This window comes from Chionomys nivalis, chromosome 3, assembly GCF_950005125.1.
Source record: "Chionomys nivalis chromosome 3, mChiNiv1.1, whole genome shotgun sequence".
NCBI lineage: Eukaryota > Metazoa > Chordata > Mammalia > Rodentia > Cricetidae > Chionomys > Chionomys nivalis.
Window position 1 is genome coordinate 37,289,759 of NC_080088.1, and position 25,967 is coordinate 37,315,725.

General features: G+C 35.5%; 2 protein-coding genes across 2 annotated transcripts; both read left to right on the forward strand.

Annotated features, from left to right (window-relative positions):
• Window positions 1-7,653: 7,653 nt before the first annotated feature.
• LOC130871761 (olfactory receptor 5AC1-like) lies at window positions 7,654-8,577 on the forward strand. Its single transcript, XM_057765362.1, has one exon. It carries the CDS (start codon window positions 7,654-7,656, stop codon window positions 8,575-8,577), a length of 924 nt encoding a protein of 307 aa, XP_057621345.1.
• A 15,868-nt stretch (window positions 8,578-24,445) lies between these two features.
• On the forward strand, window positions 24,446-25,366 carry LOC130871740 (olfactory receptor 5AC1-like). Its single transcript, XM_057765323.1, has one exon. It carries the CDS (start codon window positions 24,449-24,451, stop codon window positions 25,364-25,366), a length of 918 nt encoding a protein of 305 aa, XP_057621306.1. The 5' UTR covers window positions 24,446-24,448.
• The last annotated feature ends 601 nt before the right edge of the window (window positions 25,367-25,967 follow it).

Here is a 25,967-nt window from a genome sequence, read left to right on the forward strand (position 1 = left end):
ATCTCAAAGAAGAATTATTATTTTTTTGATCCTAGTAAGCACCTGCCTAGAAGAATGCTTCCTCAGAATCTAAGAAGCTAAAATAATTGTGGTGCAAGTGTACAAAATGCATCTAATGCTGGCTGATGAACTTGCCAACACCGTCCTTGTGGTACTAACTTTGCAAGATTGAGGAGGTTCATAGCAAGCATCTCTGTCCAGACAACATGTGTCTGGTTCAGAATCCATGCAAGGAGGTTCTGAGAGTGCTTTGTGGGAAGTTATGAAAGCAAAGCAGTGGAGACACAAGTGAGTAGGAGGTGCAAGAACCATGGGATATCTGCTGAGGACAGCTGCACACATCGGTTCAAGTTGGCACAGCACACAGGCAGCAGAGTTGCAGACATGAGGCCTTCAAGCCCTTTGTTGCTGAGATGATTTTTTTTCATGTCATGGGCTGGAATGGAGCTGCAGCATTTGATGTTAGTCCTCCTGAATATTGTTCTTACTTTGGTTCAGTGTGTCCTCTATGTTTGTTTTCTTTTTGTTGGAATGGAAATGATTGCTCTGTGTCACTGCATGATAGAAGTAGAAAACTTAAAAAAAATTATTTACTGGGGCAGTATCACGATTTAGAGGCGACCTTGTGTCTGCCATTATCTACTTTGAAACTTTTGACTTTTGGCTGGTACTGAGACTGATTAAGACAATGAGGCTTTAAAAGTTATACTGAATTTTTTATGCATGAAATGGGGACCATTATCAGATGCAACCATGGCTGGGATTCTTTCGTTTTAATGGGAAACATTCATCCTGTGGTCCTCGGTTTGAATGTTTGGTCCAGTTGTTATATGGAAAGGTCATGGAACTTTAGGATGTGCAGACTTTGCTGGAAGAAGTTGTCCACTAGCAATAGGCTTTAGAGCCTTTCTAGCCTGGCCCTACTCTCTGTTGTTGCTCTGTTTCCTTATTCCGGGAACAATGTGCCAGCTGTTTCAAATTACTATTTCATTGACAGTCCTGCCATAAAGGACTGTATCATTATGGGACTTTGAACCCAAAACTGTGCTTTCTCTCTGAATTTTATGGTTTAGGGTACTCTGTTATACAACAGGAATGTAACTTAGGGACTTTCATGGAAAATAGTGATTCTTGAAAATTAATGACTAAGAAGTAACCTTGCAAATGGTAATTTGTCATAGTGTTAGCTGATCAGATCTCAAAGTGGTATTGAGTAAGGATGGAAACGTGAAACTTAATGTTACTGTCTGAGGCATTCAGCTAAGAAATGTTGTGATTATCATTAAAAAAAATGATAATCTCCTTACGACAGAGTAGCCCAGCTGGTATTTTCCCTTCATTTACTCCATAAATGACTGTGTTTTTTCTCCATGTCAACTTAAAGGTGGAGTAAAAGTTGTTTGTATAGAGTTAAATTTCCAATGACTAGCACATATCTCATATTTTATTTCCCCAAAGAGGAGTCTTGCAAAAGAAACAGGCAGCATTATTTATGAATATGTAAAACAAACATTAATGTAGGAGGATGCTGCTTGTTCGTCCTGGCCGCCCAGAACCAAAATAACCACACAAAACTATATTAATTAAGACACTGCTTGATCTATTCACTCTAGCTTTTTATTGGCTAACTCTTACATTTTAATTTAACTCATTTCTATTAATCTGTTTATCATCACGAGGATGTGGCCTACAAGCAAAGTTTCAGCATGTCTATCTTTGGTGGCAACTCCATGGTGTCTCTCTGACTCTACCCTTTTTTCTCTCAGCATTCTGTTTAGTTTTCCTTGCCTAGTCCTTTTCTTTCCTGCCATAGGCTCAAAGCAATTCTTTATTCATTTACCTATAAAAGCAGTACATAGACAGAAAAACCTCCCACATCATTTCCCCTTTTCTGTTTAAAGAAAAAGGAAGGCTTTAACTTTAACAGAGTAAAATTACATATAAAAACAGGCATCAAATAAGAATTACACAATATTTATATCTACTTTATCTTTTATCCTAGCTAAAGAAAACTGTAACTATGATTATAAATTTTTCAAAACCATCAAAGACTCCAGAAGAATATAATATTACTTAACTAAACAGGAAGTACATTATAATCAGCTTCCAAAACTGTAGAATTGACAGAGACATCTCCGTACCTAGACAATCACCCAAAGTTCTTCTGTACCATTGGGGCATCCATCTTTAGCCTACAGGCCCATAGTATCTGGAAGACTTTTCCATGAAGCAGAAAATTTTAAAGACAGTTCTATATATATTGGCAGTTTGACAGTTACTTTCTTCTGTGTCCTGCAGAATGTCTAATAGAGTCTTTTATGAAGCAGGAACCCCGGAGGACTATCTCACCTTTAGGCAAGTTCAGCAGTCATTTCTCTGTGGATCCTGTCTAGTTCAGCTAACATACCCAATAAGGACCCTCTTCGATGCCCATCTTCCTCTTGAATTAGATCGGTGCTGACAGGAGCAGATGTGTCTCACTGTCATAAAAAGTCCTAAATTTTTAAAACATTTCAAAGCCATATTCTGAAGGTCTCTGAAAGAGTTGAAAAATACCTATATAACTGAAATATATCTCTATATATCTAGAAAATCTAATATGACTACAAGCTTGATAATTATAGGTTGTTTCCTAATTTTCTGAGAACTCGCCACACTGACATCCAAAGGGGCTGTACCAGCTTGCCTTCCCACAACCAATGTAGGAGTGTTCCCTTTACAACACAGCCTCTCCAGCATAAGTTGTCATCAGTGTTTTCGATCTTGGCCATTCTTACAGGTGTAAGATGGAATTTCAGAGATGTTTTGATTTGCATTTCTCTGATGACTAAGGATGTTGAACATTTCCTTAAGTGTTTTTAAGCTATTTTAGATTCCTCTGCTTAGAGTTCTCTATTTAGGTCTGTACTCCAGTTTTTTTATTGGATTATTTGTTCTTTTGATGACAAATTTCTTGAGTTCTTTGTATATTTTGGAGATCAGACCTCTGTCTGACATGAGGTTAGTGAAGATCTTTTCCCATTCTGTAGGCTGTTGTTTTGTCTTGTTGACTGTGTTCTTTGTTTTACAGAAGCTTTTCAGTTTCAGGAGGTTCCATTTATTAATTGTTTCTCTCAGTTTCTGTGCTACTGGGGTTATGTTTAGGAAGTGGTCTTCTGTGTCAATGCGTTCAATTGTATTTCCCACTTTCTCTTCTATGAGGTTCAGTGTGGCTGGCTTTATGTTGAGATCTTTGATCTATTTGAACTGGAGTTTTGTGCATGGTAATAGATAAGGATCTATTTTCATTCTTCTTTCTAAATGTTGATATTCAGTTATGCCAGCACTTTTTTTAAACGAGTTCATTTTTAAAGAGCTAGTTGGAAGCAAGCCTAAGCTAAGGCCTAGCTTTTATAATTAGAAGTGTCCAAGTCATTATTCAGAAACAGTCAGTCCAAAGAATGACCAGTACATATAATGTTTATTTTATGTACCTTTTCAGGCTGATTTTTGCACTAGATAACTAGTTTGTGTGCCTTTACGTGAGGAAGACCACATCTCCTGCTCTCAGCCCTCCACAGTAGACTATATTTCTTTATATAGAACTGAGGTCTCATGGGCTTTTGTGGATGTTGTTTTACATTTTCATTGGTGTTATTTTTACTCAACACAAATTTTCCAGCAATGTTGGTGAGAATTTTTGGATGTTTTTTCTGATATTCCTAGGAGACATACCTCACAGCATATGTTCTGATACTCTAGCTCCTACAAAATATCTGCCTTTCTCCTACATTTTTCCCTGAGGTTTAGGTATGGGATTGCATTCATAAAGCTTCTATTATGAGGATAAATAAACCCATATGGTATAGGGCGATGGTCTTTATTCTGTCAATTATATTTTAAATAAATGCTGATTGGTCAGTAGCCAGGCAAGAAGTGTAGATGGGACAACCAGATAGGAAGTAGAAGTGGGTCAATGAGAACAGGAGTATTCTGGGAGGAGAAAGCCCATTTCTCTGCAGTCCTGCCCAGACACAGAAGAAGGAACATGTGACTGCCGCACTGGAAAAGGTACCGAGACATGTGGCTAACATAGATAAGAATAATGGGTTAATGTAAGTTAAAAGAGTTAATAAGAAGCCTGAGTTAATGGGCCATTCAGCTTATGATTAATGTAGACTACTGTGTGATTTCTTTGGGACTTAATGATTACAGGAACTGGGTAGGAAAGAAAGCCTGACAACACCCATAAATTCTCAAGTTAAGAGATTAGAGAATATGTCACTTATTTTTAAAGAAAGTATAAGAATATCCACATTATTTTAATTTTGACAGTATATATGAATACCATATATACAAGTGGAAACATATGGATGGATAGGAGGGAGATGAATGCATGAAGACACTACCACCATTGACCATTAATCAGTGTGTTTGAAGAAATTTGTTCCCTTTATGTCTTATGTCTTTTCATTGCTTTAAGCATTTTTCTGATATTTGATTTCAGTAAGCCACTTTAAATTTGTTGATTTTATATTTGGGTAATGCAGTCATACTGAAAATATCATGTTTAAATAAAATCTGAAATAGTAAATTTTGTTTTAATATGGAAATTCTAGGAGAACACTTGAAAATTGCCATAATGGTAAGTAATATCTATATTAAAATATAATGTATATACTTAGGAAAACAAAAAATTTTTCCTAAGCATAATATTATTATTGACTGAAGAGTTAATAAGATGGTAAGTCAATAGCTTCTAAAATATCTAAAGAATGTGAGTGGAACTAATAAACTTATTTATAACTGACCTTTAACATTTGTGTTTTAGAAAGCTAGAAAGCACATGTAAGACCAACTACATAGGTTTGTTAGTCATAATTATCTGAGTAATGAACAATGCCCAGCGGATTGATTTTATTCTATGGGGAGTTTTTCATAGCATTCAGGGAGCTTTACTATTGAATTTAAAAATAGTATTGAAGATAATAAGAAATAAATATCCTTTAGAGTTTTTTTTTATTTATTTAAGAAAATTAACCTGAGAAGAAAAATTGTTACTGACACTCTTGTTGCTGGAGCCTGAGTATCTTCATGGAGAAAAATGCTTCATTGCATCTATGCCTGTAGCTATTTTCGTAAGAATTTGGTGAGAGAAATAATTTTATTTTTAACTTTAATGGTCCAACCTCTTTATTGGAAAAAGTTTATTATAATGTGTGAATATTTGCATAAAAATTATCATGTGGAAATATCTTTTAAGGAAATTTTCTAACAAATGTGACATACTATAGTCCTGAAAGGCTAAAGAAAATACTTTTTTTACATTTTCTCAATCCCTACTGACACACATTTGTGATTTTATACTTCCAAGATTTGTGCTCAGTCATGTGATTTTATAAAATTCCATGTGGCCAACTGTTCTGATTTGATTCTTTATAAGGAAAATTACCCTTTCTGATTTTACTTTTGTAATTGCTATAGTCAAGATAAATTCTGTTTCTTGGAGTCACAGGATTCTATGGCTTCTTATGACCTCTATGTCTTCTTCCTCACCTGGCCATTGGATTTCTTGGGAATCTGGGGAACATGAAGAAAGGAAGGGTCCCCCACAGCAACTGCATTTTATTTATGTTAAATTCTTGGAAATTATAAAATAAATACCATCTTATATTTTTGAGATTTGACAGTGGAATATTTAATAAATTTCACAAACATACCTGCTTTTATACTATTGTGTTTCAGCATCCAATAAAGTGCATGCAAATTTTCTCTTTCAAAATTTCCAGAAAATATATAGGTGAACAAATTTCACAGAATAGTTTATATGTCTATTTGAAACAAAATGTCCCCTGTGCAAATTTCTGAATAATATTTCAGGTCTACATATTTTCATTGCCTGAAAATTATTTCTTGCCTTTTTCTTTAAGAAAATCTCCTTTACCACTTCTTTGAAAATAATGCAGATGATTGGAGAAAAATAGTCTATTCAAATTACATATTCTGGACTGGAAGTGTTATATAATTCCAATTGACTACTAATATTCAAAATATTAAAGTTCAGGTTGGTAGGAAATCCCTTATGTTGGACTTGTCTTAATTCTTCATGACTATTCTTTTCAATGAATGTTTAGACCCTGAAGCCTGATATTTCTATTGATAAGCTCTAATTTTAGATCAGCACTATAGTGACGCAGACACACAAACAACCTTATGCCCAGAACTGTGAATATTAGCATTACAGAAACATTGTAAAGTGGTCCCAACTTGAATGCTCTCCCTTCTGTATTCTAGGATCTAGCACCACTGTCCTGACTGATTAGACTCATGGGTGCATGTGACTTTGAGAAAATTTCTGCCTTGCGTGTTTTCTCTGTGGTCATTATAAGGTAGGTAGTTCCATGTTCTATTTACTTGATTCTTTATATAGATGTAGCATTTATTACTTATGCCAATGCAGATACTGCAGAGACTGGCCACTGTCTCCACAGTGATGTGTTCTTCAATGTTACACAGAAATTTTAGTTTCACAATCTCTCTCCAGAAAATATCAGTGTCAGGAAACACAGTGATATTGTTAAAATTGCTTTAAGTCCATTTACAAATGAAATATTAAAGCATTCAAAATTCCCTGGGAAACTTTTAAAATTTTTTCATTTTTTCAAAAAGTATATTTCTTAAATCTATCATTAATACACAAAAAGGTGTGTGTACATGTTTGTTTATGTATTTTATCTTAAAATAAAGTACTTGTTACATCATGGATTAACATAGAGTTACAGGCTTATTGTCACAAACAAAAATTATAATTTTCTTCTTTAAACCCATAATGAAATGAATAATCTTTACTTGCATATATTTTGTTGAAAACAAATGAGAAATTGTATGGAATATTTATGGTTGTCTTTAATAAATGTATAATCAGGTAACATATATGAAAAGGATAGAAAAAACAATATTTTAAGTTACTTTATTATTACGTGACATGTTCATATCTTGGAATATTACTACTTAAGATATGACACAAATATAACTCTAATAAGTAGAAGAATAACTAATACTATTTTACTCCCACAGAAGAACATTTGAAAGGTTTTTGTGAAAAGAAAGTAGAATGATGCCATCTGAGAAGACAAATAGAAACATCAAAGGATGAAGAGCAACCTGGAGATTGTCAGCATGTTCAAAACCCAGTATAGTTGAGACTAAAAATATTATGTAAAATAATATTTCATACCATATGACTTTTCAACTTGAGCTTGTTTCTAAAATATTTTAGTATAAAATATATTTTGCATTTTCTCAATCTAAATTTTGTATTAATATTATACATTGTAAATGTATTTAAATTAAGCAAAATATATTGAAAACATATTGAATTAAAATTAATTTATAGTTACTTAAGGCAATATGCTTAATGCTAGGTAAATTAATATCTGGCCTTCTTAGTTACCTTTCAGATAATTGCATGTTACAAAATATATACAGAAAAATTGCTTAGAAAATGCTTCCTATGTCAGGAAAGATACAAAAGCACAAAGAATACTCTTTGTTCTTATATACTAAGGAGCATTTGGCATTTACTAATGTGGACTATCATATGATACTATTCTTATTTCATCTTGGTCATGTTTTCTTTGTCTCATCTCTTTGCAGTGAGAGTCCTGAGTTGGTATGATGGAAGGAAATAGAACCCTGCTGACTGAGTTTGTCCTCAGAGGAATAACAGATCGTCCAGAGCTGCAAGTCCCCCTGTTCCTGGTGTTCTTCTTCATCTATGTCATCACCATGGTGGGCAACCTAGGTTTAATCTTTCTCATCTGGAAAGATCCCCATCTTCACAATCCTATGTACTTTTTCCTTGGAAATTTAGCATTTACTGATTCCTGTACTTCATCCTCTGTGACTCCAAAGATGCTTATGAAATTTTCAAATAATAATGACATGATTTCCCTGGGTGAGTGTTCTGCCCAATATTACTTTTTTTGTTTCAGTGCAACCACAGAAGTTTTCCTATTGGTTGCGATGGCCTATGACCGCTATGTGGCTATATGCAATCCTCTGCACTATACAGTTGTGATGTCCAAAAGACTGTGCAGTGTGTTAATCAGTATGTCATATATAATTGGTTTCCTAAATCCTGCAATTCTTGTAGGGCTATTATTCAGATTAACTTTCTGCAGGTCTAATATTATTGATCATTTCTACTGTGAAATATTACCACTCTATACAATCTCTTGCACGGATCCATCACTTAATGCATTGGTGACTTTTATTATTGCTTCCTCCATACAAATCAGCACCTCTGTGACCATTGTAGTCTCTTATGCCCGTGTCCTATTTGCTGTCCTGAACATTAAGTCTAAGAATGGCAGAAAGAAAGCCTTCTTCACCTGCAGTGCCCACCTGCTCTCTGTCTCTTTGTTCTATGGCACTCTCCTCTTCATGTATGTGAGTCCTGGGTCTGGACCAGGTAAAACCCAGGATAAAATGTATTCGCTGTTTTACACAGTTTTGATTCCTCTGCTAAACCCTTTTATTTACAGTTTAAGAAACAAAGAAGTTTTAGGTGCACTGAAAAGAATTATAAAATTATAATCATTTGATCATCATTTTAAATTTTTGTATAACCTTTCCTCTCTTTTAGCAATGCATCATAAAATTTGATCCTCTGTTTTTCACATTATCAAAATTTTACATATTTTTTAAAGAAATAAAAGCTATATTGTGAAAGTCTGTCTTAGTCACATTATTATAAAATAGTTAATGAAGACAGTAATAGCTAATCCTTGCCATTTGTTGTTTTAAAATTCAAGCTCTCTGTGAAAGTTTCTTCACTAAGTAATTAATTTTTTAACTAATAAATTTTTGGTTTAAGATAAGTATTACAACTCTTGGAGTTTATTTTTATCAAAAAGCAATTCAGAACCGTAATTGATTGGCTTAACACCTATTGTTCCCCCTAATAATTTTCAGAGCAAAGTTCACTTAAATAATCTTTAGTGCCATTATGTGTACATTGGTAAATACTCCTTATGTATCACATAATATGGAAGAATAACATCCAAGAACTTAAATGTAGATGCTTGACAGTTAAGAGTAACCTGATAGAGAAAAATGTTTATTTTACATCTATGGAAATTCTCAAAGTTAAAGTGTTAAATATCTCAATAAACATTTTGTTTTTCATAAAACATAAGAAGGAAACTTTAAATTTTTACAAATCGTCTGTCTTTTTGCTTCTTATGCCTATCTCTCATTCTCACATATTTCACATAGAGGTAGTCATAGAACTTTTCTGAGACTATAACTTGTTACAATATTTTTCTCCCTTCTTTCTTCTCCCAAATACCCCCTATACCCCTTTTTAGTCTCCTTCAAGTTTATGATCTTTTTTAAAATTACTATATGTATATATGTACTGATATAAATACATAGTGTATTACATTTGCTATAGTATACAGAAGTGTTCAGTTGTTTAATTGTTGGGATAATATTTTTGTACACTATGTCCTTCCTCATGCACTTAAAGAACCTTCTGATTAATTTAATAGAGAGCTGAGTTGTCAATAGTTAGGCAGGAGAGGACATTATAGACTCCTGGGGAGAGATAGTAACTCTGGAAAAAAATATGAGTTGGCAGAGATTCACTAGATAGATTTGGAGGAAGTCAGAAATATGATACAGAAAAATGACAATGAGCACATTGCAGAATGTATATTAATATAAATGAGTTAATTTTTAAAGAGCTAGTCATGAGCAAGCCTAAGCTAAGGCCTAGCTTTTATAATCAATTAGAATTCTTCATGTTATTATTCAGGAATAGGCAGAATGATCAGGTACATATAATGTTTATTTTATGTACTTATTTAAGGCTGAACATTTGCACTAGACAACCAGTTTGTGTGCCTTTATCTGAGGAAGACCACATCTCCTGCTCTCAGCTCTCCACAGTAGACTATATTTTTTTTATATAGGGCTGAGGTCTCATGAGCTTTTATGGCTCTTGTTTCTCCTTTTCATTAGTGTGATTCCTTTTCAACTCATATTTGCCAGCAATGTTGGTGAGGTTTTTTTTGGATGTTTCTTCTGATATTCTTCTCATATGTGTGATAGGAGACACACATCACAGAAAACGTTCTGATCCTCTAGCTCTTACAAAATATCTGCCTATCCAACAATGCTTCCAAACTTTAGGTGTTCACAAAGCTCTTATAATGAGGAAAAATAAGCCCATAAGAGTAGGCATGAGGCAGTGAACTCCAGTAGAACAGGAGGAATGGGAGCAGATTCAGACCAAGGACATTTGCAGAAGCAGGATTGGGCCAGCAACTTCTGCCAGAACAGGCCTGAGGCAGTGAACTCCACAAGAGCAGGACTGAGCCAACAACATAGACTAGAGCAGGTCTGAGGCAGTGAGCTCCACAAAAGCGGGATTGAACCAGCAACCTGGGCTGGAGTGGGCCTGGAACAGTGAACTCCATGAGAACAGGGGGAACAGGAGCAGATCCAGACCAAGGACATTTGTGGAAGCAAGATTATGCCAGCAACCTGGGCCAGAACAGGCCTGAGGTAGTGAATTCCACAAGAGCATGACTAAGCCAGTGACCTAGGCCAGAACAGGCCTGAGATGGCAAGATACACAAAATCAGGATCAGATCCAGATCAGGGACATTTGCAGAGGCAGGACTGGGCCAGTGATCTAGGCAGGAACAGACCTGACATAGTGAACTCCATAAAAGCAGGTACAGGGGAGCAACTGCTGAGCAAGGGGGCCAGAGCCAGAGTCACCTCTGAGAGTCCAGCCAGGAATCTGGGACCTTTGAGCCAAGACCCCTGCGGGTCTGGTGTGAGTCTGGAACCTCTGAGGGAGTAGGACTGAGCCAGGTTCTCTGCAGGTCCACGGTATGAGAAGAAGATCATAGCCAGAGACCTATGCAGGACCACCCACAAGCCAGGGACCTCCACAGGAGCAGATCCAAGCCAGGGACATTTACAATAACAGGTCTTAGCCAGCAACCTATCAGAGCAGACCAGAGACAGAAAACTCCATGGGAGTGGAGCAAACCCTGGGAGCACTGATTGACCTCCAGGAACATGGAGTGAGCAATAGGATAACTAGAACCATGGCACTGACTGCACCATGAGGAACAATCATCTAAGCCTTGGATTCGCTGGCACCAGGAAGATGAATCACCAGAGTCACAGACAGTCCCAACAACACCAATTAAAGGGAAAAAAAGTAGACAAGGTAAGAACACATACACAACACAACAAAGAGCAACACAACACCACTAAAATCTAGTGACCCTACAACAGCAAGACTTGAACAACCAAATATAGATGAAGCAGAAGAAAATGACTCAAAAAAATAACTTCAGGTGAATGTTTGAGACTCTTAAAGAGGAAATGAGAAATTTCCTCAAAGAAATAGAGGAAAAGACAAAGAAAAATTGGAAGACATCAGCGAATCCCAAAGAAAACCAAGAAAAAGCAATCAAATATATGAAAAAAATACTATTTAAGACTTGAAAACTGAAAATAGAGACAATAAAGAAAACACAAGACAAGGGAATTATAGAAACAGAAACCATAAAAAAAAATCATGAACCACAAATGCAAACATAAACAGCAGAATACAAGAGATGGAAGAAAGAATCTCAAACATTGAAGATACAATAAAGAAAATAGACTCATCAGACAAAAAAACATTAACTATAACAAAAGCTTAACATAAAATATCCACGAAAAGACCAAAGTTAAGAATAATAGATATAGAAGGAGAAGAAGTTCAACTCAAAAGCACAGAAAGTATATTTAGCAAAATCATATAAGAAAACTTCTCTAACCTAAAGAATGATATGCCTATGAAGATACAAGAAGCATACAGAACACCAAATAGACTGAATCAAAAAAAATGTCCCCTTGCCACATAATAATCAAAACATTAAACATACAGAGTAAAGAAAAAAACATTAAGGGCTTCAAAGGAAAAAGGCCAAGTAACATATAAAGACAGATTTATCAGAATTTCACCTGATTTCTCATTGAAGACAATGAAAGCCAGAAGATCATAAGCATTATGCAAACATTAAGAGACCTCAGATGCCAGCCCAGACTATTACACCCAGAAAATCTATCAATAACCATAGAAGGACAAAAAAAGATATTTTATAACCAATATCTAGCCACAAATCCAGTCAAAAAGGGTGGGGGGAGAAGGGAAAAACACACAAATTAACATCACTAAAAATGAAAACAAAATTAACAGGAGATAGCAATCACTAGTCATTAATATTCTTTAATATAAATGGACTCAATTCACAATTCACCTATAAAAAAAGACACAGGCTAACAGATTGATACAGAAACAGAATCCATCCTTCTGCTGCATATAAGAAACACACCTCAGCCTCAAAGATGGACATCACCTCAGAGTAAAGGGTTGAGAAAAAAGTTTCCAATCAAATGGACCAAAGAAATAAACTGGTGTATCTTTACTAATTTCTAACAAAGTAGATTTCAAACTACAATCAATGAAGAGACAAAGATGGACATTTCATATTAGTCACAGGAAAAATCCATCAAAAGGAAATCTCAATACTGAACATCTATGTCCCAAATACAAGGTCACCCTCATATGTAAAAGAAACACTTCTAAAGCTTAAATCATACATTAAATCCAACACAAAAATAGTGGGAGACTTCAACACTTGACACTCATCACTGGACAGGTCAGTCAGACAAAAAAAAAAAAAAAAAAAAAAAAAAACCAGATAAGGGAAGTAATAGAGGTTCTGACTCAAATGGACTTACCAGACATCTATAGAATATTTCATTCAAACACAAAAGAATATGCCTTCTTCTCAGCACCTCACAGAACCTTCTCAAAAATTTACTACATACTTGGTAACAAAACAAACCTCAACAGATACAAAAAATTGGATTAGCTCATGTAAAACTAGAATTCAGCAGCAATACTAATTCCAGAAAGCCCCAAACATATGGAAATTAAACCACGCTCTCCTGGATCATCAATGGGTCAAGGAATAAATAAAGGAAGAAATTAAAGGTTTCTTAAAATTCAAAGAAAATGAACATACAACATACACAAATTTATGGGACACAATGAAATCAGTAGGAAAGTTCATAGCGCTAAATGCCTACATAAAGAAGCAGGAAAAATCTCACACTAGTGAATTAACAGAACATTTGAAAACTTTATAACAAAAAGAAGTAAACTCACCCAAGAGAACTAGATGACATGAAAAATCAAATTGAAAGCTGAAATCAACAAAATAGAAACAAATAAAACAATACAAAGAATCCATAAGACAAAGAGTTGGTTCTTTGATAAAAATCAACAAAATAGACAAACCATTATCCAAACTAACCAAAAGGCAGAGATATAATATCCAAATTGACAAAATCATAAAAGAAAAGGGGGACATAACAACAGACATGGAGGAAATGTAGAGAACTATCAGGTCATATTTTGAAAACTTGTACTCCCCAAAATTGGATAACTTTCTGGATAAATATCACGTACCAAAATTAAATCAAGACCAGATAAGCAAATTAAACATACCTATAATTACTGAAGAAATAGAAATAGTCATCAAAAGTCTCCAGATTAAAAAAAAAGCCCAGGACCAGATGTTTTCAGCTCAGAATTCTACAATATATTCAAAGAAGAACTAATACCAATATTCCTCAAATTGTTCCATAAAATAGAAACAGAAGGAACATTGCCAAACACTTTTTATGAGGCCACAATTACCCTGATACTCAAACCACATAAAGGCATTACTAAAAAAGAGAAATACAGACCAATCTCACTCATGAACATTGATGCAAAAATACTAAATAGAATACTGGCAAATCAAATCCAAGAACACATCAGAATCATGATCAAGTCAGCTTCATCCCAAAGATTCAGGAATGCTTCAGCTTACAAAAATCTGTCAACATAATCCACCATATAAACAAACTGAAAAATAAAAGCCACATGATTTTCTCATTAGATGGTGAAAAAGCTTTAGACAAAATACAGCATCCTTTTAGGATAAATGTCTTGGAGAAAGTAGACATAAAAGGAACATACCTAAACATAATAAAGGCAATATACAGAAAGCCAACAGCCAACATCAAACTAAATGCAGAGAAACTCAAAGCGATCCCACTGAAAGCAGGAAAAAGACAAGGTTGCTGTCTCCATATCTATTAAATATAGTTCTTAAGGTCCTAGCTAGAACAAAATGACAACAAAAGGATACCAAGGGTATACAATCAAAAAAGAAGAAGTCAAACTCTCCTTATGTACTGATGATATGATAGTTTACATAAGAGACCCCAAAAATTCTACCAAGGAACTTCTACAACTCATAAACACTTTCAATAAAGTAGCAGGATACAAGATTAACTTTAAAAAAAAAAACCCTCCTGTAAGAGATGATAAATGGACCGAGAAAAAATCAGAGAAACATCACGTTTCACAATAGCCACAAATAGCATAAAATATCTCAGAGTAACTCTAACCAAATAAGTAGGGGACTTGTGTGACAAGAACTTTAAATCTTTGAAGAAAGAAATTGAAGACCCAAAAGTGGAAAGATCTCCCTTGCCCTTGTGTAGGAGGAATGAATTAACATAGTAAAAATGGCAATCTTACCAGAAGCAATCTACGATTCAATGCAATGCTGATCAAAATACCAGCAAAATTCCTCATAGACCTTGAAAGAACTCAACTTCATTTGGAAAAGCAAAAAAGCCAGAACAGTCAAAACAATCTTGTACAATAAAAGAATTTCTGGAGACATCACAATTCCTGACTTTCAAACTCTACTACAGAGATACAGTACTGCAAACAGCCTGGCACTGGCATAAAAACAGAGAGGAGCACCAATGAAGCTGAATAGAAGACACAGATATTAATCCACATACCTACGAATGCCTGTTTTTTAACAAAGAAGAAAAACAAAACATAAATTGGTAAAAAGAAAGCATATTTATCAAATGGTGTTTTCATAACTGGATATCAGCATGTTGAAAAATAAAAATAGATCCATATCTATCACCATGCACAAAACTCAAGTCCAAATGGACCAAAGACCTCAATATAAAGCCAGCCACACTGAACCTCATAGAAAAGAAAGTGGGAAGTACACTTGAACACATTGGCACAGGAGACCACTTCCTAAAGATAACCCCAGAAGCACAGACCCTGAGAGTAACAATTAATAAATGGGACCTCCTTAAACTGAAAAGCTTCTGTAAAGCAAAGGACATGGTCAACAAGACAAAGCAACAACCTTCAGAATGGGAAAAGATCTTCACCAACCCAACATCGGACAGAGGTCTGATCTCCAAAATATACAAAGAACTCAAGAGATTGGTCATCTAAAGAACAAATAATCCAATAATAAATGGAGTACAGACCTAAACAAAAAACTTTCTACAGAGGAGTCTAAAATGGTTAAAAGAAGCTTAAGAAAATGCTCAATAACCTAAGCCATCAGAAAAATGCACTTCAAAACAATTCTCAGATTCCATTTTACACCTGTAAGAATGGCCAAAATCAAAAACACTGATGACAACACTTGCTAAAGAGGATTATAGGTAAAGGGAACCCTTCTGCATTGCTGGTGAAAATGCAATCTTCTACAGCTCCTTTGGATATCAGTGTAGCAATTTCTCAGAAAATTAGGAAACACCTTTCCTCAAGACCCAACAATAACACTTTTGGGTATATATCCAAAGGATGCTCAATCATGACACAAGGACATGTGCTCAACTATGTTCATAGCAGCATTGTTTGTCATAGCCAGCATTTGGAAACAACATAAATACTCCTCAACCAAAGAATGAATAAGGAAAATGTGGCACATTTACACAACGTAGTACTACACAGCAGAAAAAATAACAACATCTTGAAATTTGCAGGCAAATGGATGGAGCTAGAAAACATCATTTTGAGTGAGGTAACCCAGACCCAGAAAGACAATTATCATATGCACTGACTCATAAGTGGTTTTTAAAAAGCAAAGAAAGCCATCCCACAAATCACAATCCCAGAGAACCTAGATAATAATAAGGACTCTTATAGAGATATACATGGATCTAATCTACATGGGAAGTAGAAAGAGACTAGATCTCCTTTGTAAATTGGGAGCTTGGGGATATTGGGAGAGTGTTGAAGGGGAGGGAAGAGACAGTGAGGAGAGGAGAGAAAAATGTAGAGCTCAATAAAAAATTAATAAAAAACCTCATAAATTTTCAAGTTAGGAGGTTAGAAAATATGTCACTTATTTTTAAAGAAAGTGTCTGTATATTTGGTGAGGGACAACTGTCTATATTCTATCAATTATATTTTAAATAAACACTGAGTGGCCAGTAGCCAGGCAGGAACTATAGGCAGGATAACCAGACAGGAACTAGAGGTGGGTCAATGACAATAGGAGAATTCTGGGAAGAGGAAAGCTCTTTCTGCAGTCCTGAAACCACAACAGAAGACTCGTTGACTGCCTCACTAAAAAAGGTACTGAGCCATGTGGCTGACATAGACAAGAATAATGGGCTAATATAAGTTATAAGAGTTAATAAGAAGCCTGAACTAATAGGCCAATCAGTTTATAACTAATGTAGACTTCTGTGTGATATCTTTGGGACTTAACAACTGCGGGAACCAGGCAGGACTGAAACATTGACAAGTGGCATGCCAACATGGAGCTGATCAAATCTACTTAAAAGCCTGAGAGAGCTTGGAAAGTAATTCTAGACAAAAAAAAAATAGAGTTAAGCATAGCTTCTTGATAGCAGCATTTTCTCAGGTGGGCTCTGTTTGCTAGAGGCAAATGTGTCTCATTTAAGGGAGGCTTCCTGACTCAACTTTAGCTGTAAAACCTTGCAGCTCTTTTAAGAGGCCCTGCCACAAAACACTTAAATGGTGTTTATGAAAAGCTGATAGCATGCTTTTTGTTTTTCAACTGTAGCAGGAAAAAAGCCACGCCGTTTTAAATTGCCGGCTTTCTGGGCCATCTTGCCAGTGCAAACTTTGACTCTTTCAGGCAGGAGATCTAGCTACAGAGCATTTGAGTGTGGTTTGTGAGCAGACTCCTGCAGCTTGCTTGCTGGCAGGGACCTTGAAACACCATAGAGTTGTGGCAATAAACATGGCTACAGCTGGTATGTCCACCATGAGGCTTGAATCTCAGAAAGCTCAGGAATGGACTGGATCCAGTCATCACAGCCATGGCTTTAATCCTCTCCATTTTGCTTAGTAAATTAAATACTCATGTGGTCTGAAAAAGAGAGAGAGATGCAATAAAGGGAGATTCATAGATGAAAAATAAACCTCTAAATGGTTTACAGTGTGTTAAACTTATATGCAGACTTGGGAGAGAATAGAAAAAGTTCAAATTCCTTAAAATAAAAAAAAAGAAAGAGAGTAGTTGGGTATGGTGGCAGACACCTTTAATTCCAACACCTGGGAGGCAGAGGCAGACAGATCTCTGTGAATTCTCTGGTCTACAGAGGGAGTTCCAGGACAGCCAAAGATACATAGAGAACTTGTCTCAAAAAGCCAATAATTAAAAGTAAAAAATAAAAGAAATAGAGGTTAAAATAAAGCCACGTCTGGAGGCATTACCATCCCTGACCTCAAACTCTATTACAGAGCCTCAGTATTGAAAACAGCTTGGTATTGGCATAAAAACAGAGAAGTCGATCAATGGAACCGAGTAGAAGACCCTGATTTTAACCCACAAACATATGAACACCTAATTTTTGATAAAGGAGCCAAAAGTATTCAATGGAAAAAAGAGAGCATCTTCAACAAATGGTGCTGGCAGAACTGGTTGTCAACCTGTAGAAGAATGAAAATAGATCCATATCTATCACCATGCACAAAACTCAAGTCCAAATGGATTAAAGACCTCATATTAGTCTGAACACACTGAACCTGATAGAAGAAAAAGTGGGAAGTACTCTACAACATATGGGTACAGGAGATTACTTCCTACGTTTATCTCCAGCAGCACAGACATTAAGGACAACATTGAATAAAGGGGACCTCCTGAAACTGAGTAGCTTCTGTAAAGCAAAGGACACTGTCACTAAGACAAAAAGGCAACCCACTGACTGGGAGAAGATCTTCACCAACCCTGCAACAGACAAAGGTCTGATCTCCAAAATATATAAAGAACTCAAGAAACTAGACTTTAAAATGCTAATTAACCCAATTAAAAAATGGGGCACTGAACTGAACAGAGAATTCTCAACAGAAGAAATTCAAATGGCCAAAAGGCACTTAAGGTCATGCTCAACCTCCTTAGCGATAAGGGAAATGCAAATTAAAACAACTTTAAGATACCATCTTACACCTGTCAGAATGGCTAAAATCAAAAACACCAATGATAGCCTTTGCTGGAGAGGGTGTGGAGAAAGGGGTACACTCATTCATTGCTGGTGGGAATGCAAACTTGTGCAACCACTTTGGAAATCAGTGTGGCGATTTCTCAGGAAATTTGGGATCAACCTACCCCAAGATCCAGTAATACCACTATTGGGAATATACCCAAGAGATGCCACATCAAATGACAAAAGTATCTGTTCAACTATGTTCATAGCAGCATTGTTTGTAATAGCCAAAACCTGGAAACAACCTAGATGCCCTTCAATGGAGCAATGGATGAAGAAAGTGTGGAATATATACATATTAGAGTACTACTCAGTGGTAAAAAACAATGACTTCTCGAATTTTGCGTGCAAATGGATGGAAATAGAAAACACTATCCTGAGTGAGGTATCCCAGACCCAAAAAGAGGAACATGGGATGTACTCAATCATAATCGGTTTCTAGCCATAAATAAAGGACATTGAGCATATAATTTGTGATCCTAGAGAAGCTAAATAAGAAAGTGAACCCAAAGAAAATCGTATAGTCATCCGCCTGGAGAGGGGAAGTAGACAAGATTGCAGGGCAAAAACTGGGAACTTGCGGGTGAGGTGGCATGGGGCAAAGGGGAAATGGGATGAGAAACATGAGAAAGGGAGGATGGGAGGAGCTCGGGGGATTGGGATGGTTGGGATATAGGAAGGGTGGATACGGGAGCAGCGAAGTATTTATCCTAACTAAGGGAGCCATCTTAAGGCTGGCAAGAGACTTGACTCTAGAGGGGTTCGCAGGTGTCCAGGGAGATGTCCCCAGCTGGTACCTTGGGCAATTGAGGAGAGGGAACCTGAAATGACCCTATCCTATACTGATGAATGTCTTACATATCACCTTAGAACCTTCATCTGGCGATGGAATGAGGTAGAGACAGAGAATCAATTTGGAGCAACGGTCTGAGCTCTTAAGGTCCAAATGAGAAGCAGAAGGAGGGAGAACATGAGCAAGGAAATCAGGACCACGAGGGATGCACCCACCCACTGTGACAGTGGATCTGATTTATTGGAAGCCCACCAAGGCCAGCTCGTCTGGGACTGAATAAGCATAGGTTGAAACTGGACTCTCTGAGCATGGCGGACAATGAAGGCTGATGAGAAGCCAAGGACAATGGCACTAGGTTTCGATCCTAATACACGAACTGACTTTGTGGGAGCTTAGCCTGTTTAGACGCTCACCTTCCTGGATGTAGATAGAAGACCTTCGTCTTCCCGCAGGGCAGAGAATTTGGACTGCTCTTCAGTATCGAGAGGGAGGGGGAATGGTGTGGGGGGTGGAGAAGAGGAGTGGGGATAGGGGGAGGGGAGTGGGGGGAGGGGGTAATATTTGGGAGGAGGGGAGGGAAATGGGAAACGGGGAGCAGGTGGAAATATTAATAAAAAATAAAATTAAACAAAACACAAAAAAAGATGAAAAATACTACTGCATGAACTGGCTTTGTGGGAACCCTGCCTGTTTGGATGCTCACCTTCCTAGACCTGGATGGAGGGGGGAGGACCTTGGACTTCCCACAGGGCAGGGAACCCTGACTGTTCTTTGGACTGGAAAGGGAGGGGGAAAGGAATGGGGGGAGGGGGAGAGGAATGGGGGAAAGGAGAAGAGTGGGAGGAGGGGGAGGGAAATGGGAGGTGGGGAGGAGGCGGGGAGGAGGCAGAAATTTTTTCAATTAAAAAATAGAATAAAAAAAGAGTCTGGATTCTGTATGTAACCATGTTCTCTTTGAATTGTTTGAATGCTGAGGAAGGAGCAACAGCTGCTAAAAGATATTTGTTTATAAATGCTGCTGAATTAATTCAAGATAGGTATTTTGAAAATGGCTTGACTTCAAAATTGAAGTCAAAAGGTATGTTACTTTGAAGAAGAGGTTTTGCTTTTGTTTCCACAGGAAATGAGAGGATATGGATTTATTCTGTGTTAAGAAAAATCAGATTTGATCAAGGAAGACTACCTGAGAGATCTCCGGTAGGAACAGATGGCTCAGATGTCTGAGTTCTACATCCAGAACAGATTCAAGATGCTGCCTCAGATGATCAAGCCTCAGAGGATACTCCACTCAGGACTTGATCATTATTCTAAATTTTCTTTAGGTCCCCATAAGATTACCAGCACCCCCAACCAGCAGAAAGTAGCCTGGAAAACTACGCCCACATTTCCCCAAAATGGAGTATGGATATTTTCCTTTGTTTAGAATGTTGGTTACAAGTTGTTGTGGCTAATGTAAGGAGAAAAGCTAAACATGGGATATTAGATTCAGAGTTTTTTTTTTAAAGAGGGAAAGTAGTCTGGGACAATTGTCTGTAGTCTATCAATTATATTTTAAATAAACACTGAGTGGCTAGTGGCCAGACAGGAAGTATAGGCAGGACAATCGGACAGCAACTAGAAGTGGGTCAATGACAACAGGAGAATTTTGGGAAGAGGAAAGTTCTTTCTGCCATCCTGACCCAGCAACAGAAGAAGCAAGATGTGACTGCCTCGCTGAAAAAGGTACTAAACCATGTGGCTAACATAGACAAGAATAATGGGGTAATATAAGATATAAGAGTTAATAAGAAGCCTGAGCTAATGGGCCAATCAGTTTATAACCAATGTAGAGTTCTGTGTGATTTCTTTGGGACTTAACAACTGTGGGAACTGGGCATGACAGAAAACCCGACAACATATATTCACATTATTTTGATTTTGACATATACCATATATTCAAATTGAAACATATGTATGGGTATAATAAGGAAGATGAATACATCAATATGCTATCAGCATTCACCAGTCATCAATGTGTTTGAAGAAATTTGTTCTCTTTATGTCTTATTTATTTTCATTGCTTTAAGCATTTTTCTGATATTTGATTTCAGTAAGCCACATTAAATATGTGAGTAATGCATTCATACTGAAAATATCATGTTGAAACAAAATTTATTCTTAGTGGTGTAAGGGTGTGAAATATTCTATTCCACAGTTATTGATTCTGAAATAATAAATGTTTTATCATGTAAATTCTAGAAGAACACTTGAAAATTGCCATAATGGTTAGTAATATCTATATTAATATATAATGTATATACATATAAAAACTTTTCTTAAGCATAATATTATTATTGATCAAAGATTTATAAAGATGATAAGTCAGTTGCATCTGGAATATCTAAGGAATGTCAGTGGAGTTAGTAAACTAACTTATAACTGACCTTAAACATTTGAATTTTAGAGAGCTAGCAAGCCTATGTAAGACCAACTATAATAGGTTTGCTAGCAATAATTATCTGAGTAATAAGAAATGCCCAGCAGATTGATTTTATTCTATAGGGAGTTCATAGCATTCAGGGAGTTTTACTATTAGATTTAAAAATAGTATTGAAGATGATAAGAAATAAATATCATTTAGAGTTTGCTTTTGTTAGAAAAAATTAACCTGAGAACAATTGTTACTGACACTCTTGTTGCTGGAGCCTGAGTATCTTCATGGAGAAAAATGCTTCATTGCATCTATGCCTGTAGCTATTTTCATAAGAATTTGGTAAGAAAAATAATTTTATTTTCATCTTTAATGGTCCAGCCCCTTACTTGAAAAACATTTATCATAATGTGTGAATATTTGCATAAAAATTATCATGTGGAAATATATTTTAAGGAAATTTTCTAACAAATGTAACATCCAACAGTCCTAAAAGGCTAAATGAAATATTTTGTTACATTGTTAACTTCTTATAAAACACGGCTGACATACCGCTATGGTTTTAGCTACTGAAGATTTGTGCTCAATCATGTGACTTTGTAAGATTCCGTGTTGTTACGTGTTCTGATTTCATTCTTAATAAGTAAAATAACCGTTTCTAATTTTTACTTCGGAAATTGCCATAGTCAAGATGAATTTTGTTTCCTGTAGTTACAGGACTATGTGGCTTCTTATGTCCTCTATTTCTTCTTCCTCACCTGGTCATTGGATTCCTTGGAGAATCATGAAACATGAAGAAAGGAAGGGTCCTCCACTGCAACAGTATCTCTTTAATGTTAAATTCTTGGAAAACATAAAACACAGTTCATCTTATGTATTTTAAGATTTGCCGGTGGGATACTCAATACATTTCATAAATATAAATGTTTCTAGACTATTGTGTTTCACAATTCATTATAATTCCATGCAAATTTTCTCCTTCATATTTCCAGTAAATATGGAGGTGAATGAATTCCACAGAATAGTTTTTGTGTTTAGTTGGGACAACTAACTAAATTGCCCTCATGCAAATTTCTGTACAATATTTTAGTTCTACATATTCTTATTGCCTACAGATTATTGCTTGCCTATTTTTTTAAAAAGATCTTTTTCCATTCTTTTGAAAAATAAGGCAGATGATTGGAGAAAATAGTCTATTAAAATTTCATATTCTGGTAGGTAGTTGTTAGCTAATTTTATTTGACTACTACGATTTTAAAATTTAAGATTATGTTGGCAGAAAACCCATTGGGCTGGACTTGTCTTAATACCGCATTCTTTTCATTGAAGGTTTATATCCTGAAACCTGATATTTCTAATGATCAGCTCCAATTTCAGATCAACAATACAATGATGTAAACACACAAACCACTTTATGCCCAGAATTGTACATATTATCTTTAGAGAGGCATAGCAATGTAGTCCCATCTTGAATGCTCCCCCTGCTATATTCTAGGATCTGACAGCATTGTCCTGACTGATTACACTCATGAGTACTTGTGGTTTTGTGAACTTTTCTGCCTTGCATGTTATTTCTGTGGTCATTATAAATTAGGTAATTTCATGTTTTCCCTACTTGATTGTTTATATAACTGTAATATTTTTTACATAGCCTGAATTCAGATATTGGAGACACTGGCCATTCACTCTACAGTGATATGCTCTGTAGTGGTATGATAGTGTTAAACAATACCTTTGGTTTAAAAATCTCTCTTAAGGAAATTAAGGACTCAGGAAACACAGTGACATTGTTAAAATTGCTTTAAATCCACTTACAAATGAAGTATTAAAAACATTCACAATTCATTGAGCAATTTTCATATAGGCACTATAGGCAAAAAGCTATATTTATTAGCTATTATTAATATATAAAAAGATGTGTATAGATGTATGTTTATGTGTTTTATCTTAAAATAAAGTACTTGTAACCTTATGGAACAACATAGAGTTACAGGTTTATTGTCACAAATAAAAATCATAGTATTTTAATTCTGGTGTCTTTAATACAATGAAAAATGAATGTTTATTCACATGTATATTGTTAAAAAACAAAAAAGGTAATGAATATTTGTGGTTGTTTTAATATATGAAAATTAGTTAGTATATATGAAGAGGATAGAAGCAGAATATTTTCAGTTATAATCTTATTACTTGACATGTTCATGTCTTAGAATATAACACAAATATATCTCTATCAAATACAAACATATTTAATACCATTTTACTTCCATATAAGAAGTTTTGAAGATATATGTGAAGAGAAAGTAGGATGATGCCATTTGAGAAGGCAAAAGGAAACTTCAGAGGATGGAGAGCAACCTGGAGAGTGTCAGCAATTTCAAAACCCATTAAAAATGAGAATAAAGTAATACTTCATACAGTGTGACTTTTCAACTTGAGCTTGTTTCTAAAATATTTTAGTATTAATTGCATTTTGCATTTTCCTCAATGTAAATTTTGTATTAAAGCTATATATTACAAGTGTATTTAAATTAAACAAAGTCTAAAATTATAGTTACTTAAGTCAATATTTTAATGCTAGCTAAATTGATGTCTGTGGCCTTCTTAGTTACTTTTCAGATAATTACTTCTCAGATAATATATGTTATAAAATATATATAAAAATTGTTTAGAAAATGCTTCCTATTTCAGGAAAGCTAAAAAGCAGAAACAGTACTCTTTGTTCCTATTTACCAAGGAGTGTTTGGTATGTAGTAAAGTGGACTATAATATGATCATATTTTTATTAAATCATAGTCATGTTTTCTTTGTTTCATCTCCTGTTGCAGTGAGCAGCCTGAGTGGGTGTGATGGAAGGAAACTGGACCATGCTAACTGAGTTTGTCCTCAGAGGAATAACAGATCATCCAGAGCTGCAAGTCCCCCTGTTCCTGGTGTTCTTCTTCATCTATGTCATCACCATGGTGGGCAATCTTGGCTTAATCTTTCTCATCTGGAAGGATCCCCATCTTCACACTCCCATGTACTTTTTCCTTGGAAATTTAGCATTTACTGATTCCTGTACTTCATCCTCTGTGACTCCAAAGATGCTTATGAAGTTTTTAAATGAGAATGACATGATATCCCTGGGTGAGTGTTCTGCCCAATATTACTTTTTTTGTTTCAGTGCAACCACAGAAATTTTCCTATTGGTTGCAATGGCCTATGACCGCTATGTAGCCATATGCAACCCTCTGCACTATACAGTTGTGATGTCCAAAAGACTGTGCAGTGTGTTAATCAGTATGTCATATATAATTGGTTTCCTAAATCCTGCAGTTCTTATAGGACTATTATCCAGATTAACTTTCTGCAGGTCTAATATTATTGATCATTTCTACTGTGAAATATTACCACTCTATACAATCTCTTGCACGGATCCATCACTTAATGCATTGGTGACTTTTATTATTGCTTCCTCCATACAAATCAGCACCTCTGTGACCATCGTAGTCTCTTATGCCCGTGTCCTATTTGCTGTCCTGAACATGAAGTCTAAGAATGGCAGAAAGAAAGCCTTCTTCACCTGCAGTGCCCACCTGCTCTCTGTCTCTTTGTTCTATGGCACTCTCCTCTTCATGTATGTGAGTCCTGGGTCTGGACCAGGTAAAACCCAGGATAAAATGTATTCACTGTTTTACACAGTTGTGATTCCACTGCTAAATCCCTTTATTTACAGTTTAAGAAACAAGGAAGTTTTAGGTGCTCTGAAAAGGGTTATAAAATGATAATCATTGCTTATTATTTCAATTTTTGCAACACCTATCCTCTCTTTAGCAATGAAACATAAAATTTGATCCTGTGCTTTTCACATAATAGAAAATTTATGGATTTCTCCTTAAAGGAATAAAAGGTGAAACTGAATGTCTTTCTTAGTCACATTACTATAAAATAGTTAATGAGGACTTTAATATCTAATCCCTGTCTTAATTTGAAATTCAACTTCTCTGTGAAAGTTCCTTTATTAAATTACTTATTTACTAAATTAATAAATTTTGGTTTAATATATTTATTACAATTCTTTGAGTTCATTTTTATCAAAAAGCAATTCAGGTGCATAAATGATTGGTTTAAAACATACTATTCCCCTCCTAATCATTACTTGAGCAAAGTTCTTTTAAATAATCTGTAGTTGTATTACCAGTACAAAAATAAATAATATGTATTTTTTCATATGACAAGGAAGAATAACACCCAAGCACTTAAGTGTAGTATTTCTTGTTATTTACAAGTTATCTGATAGACAAAAATATGTTTTACATCCATGACATTTCTTAAAGTACTAAAAATCACAATAAACATATTTTTTTCATAGAACTAAGAAGATAG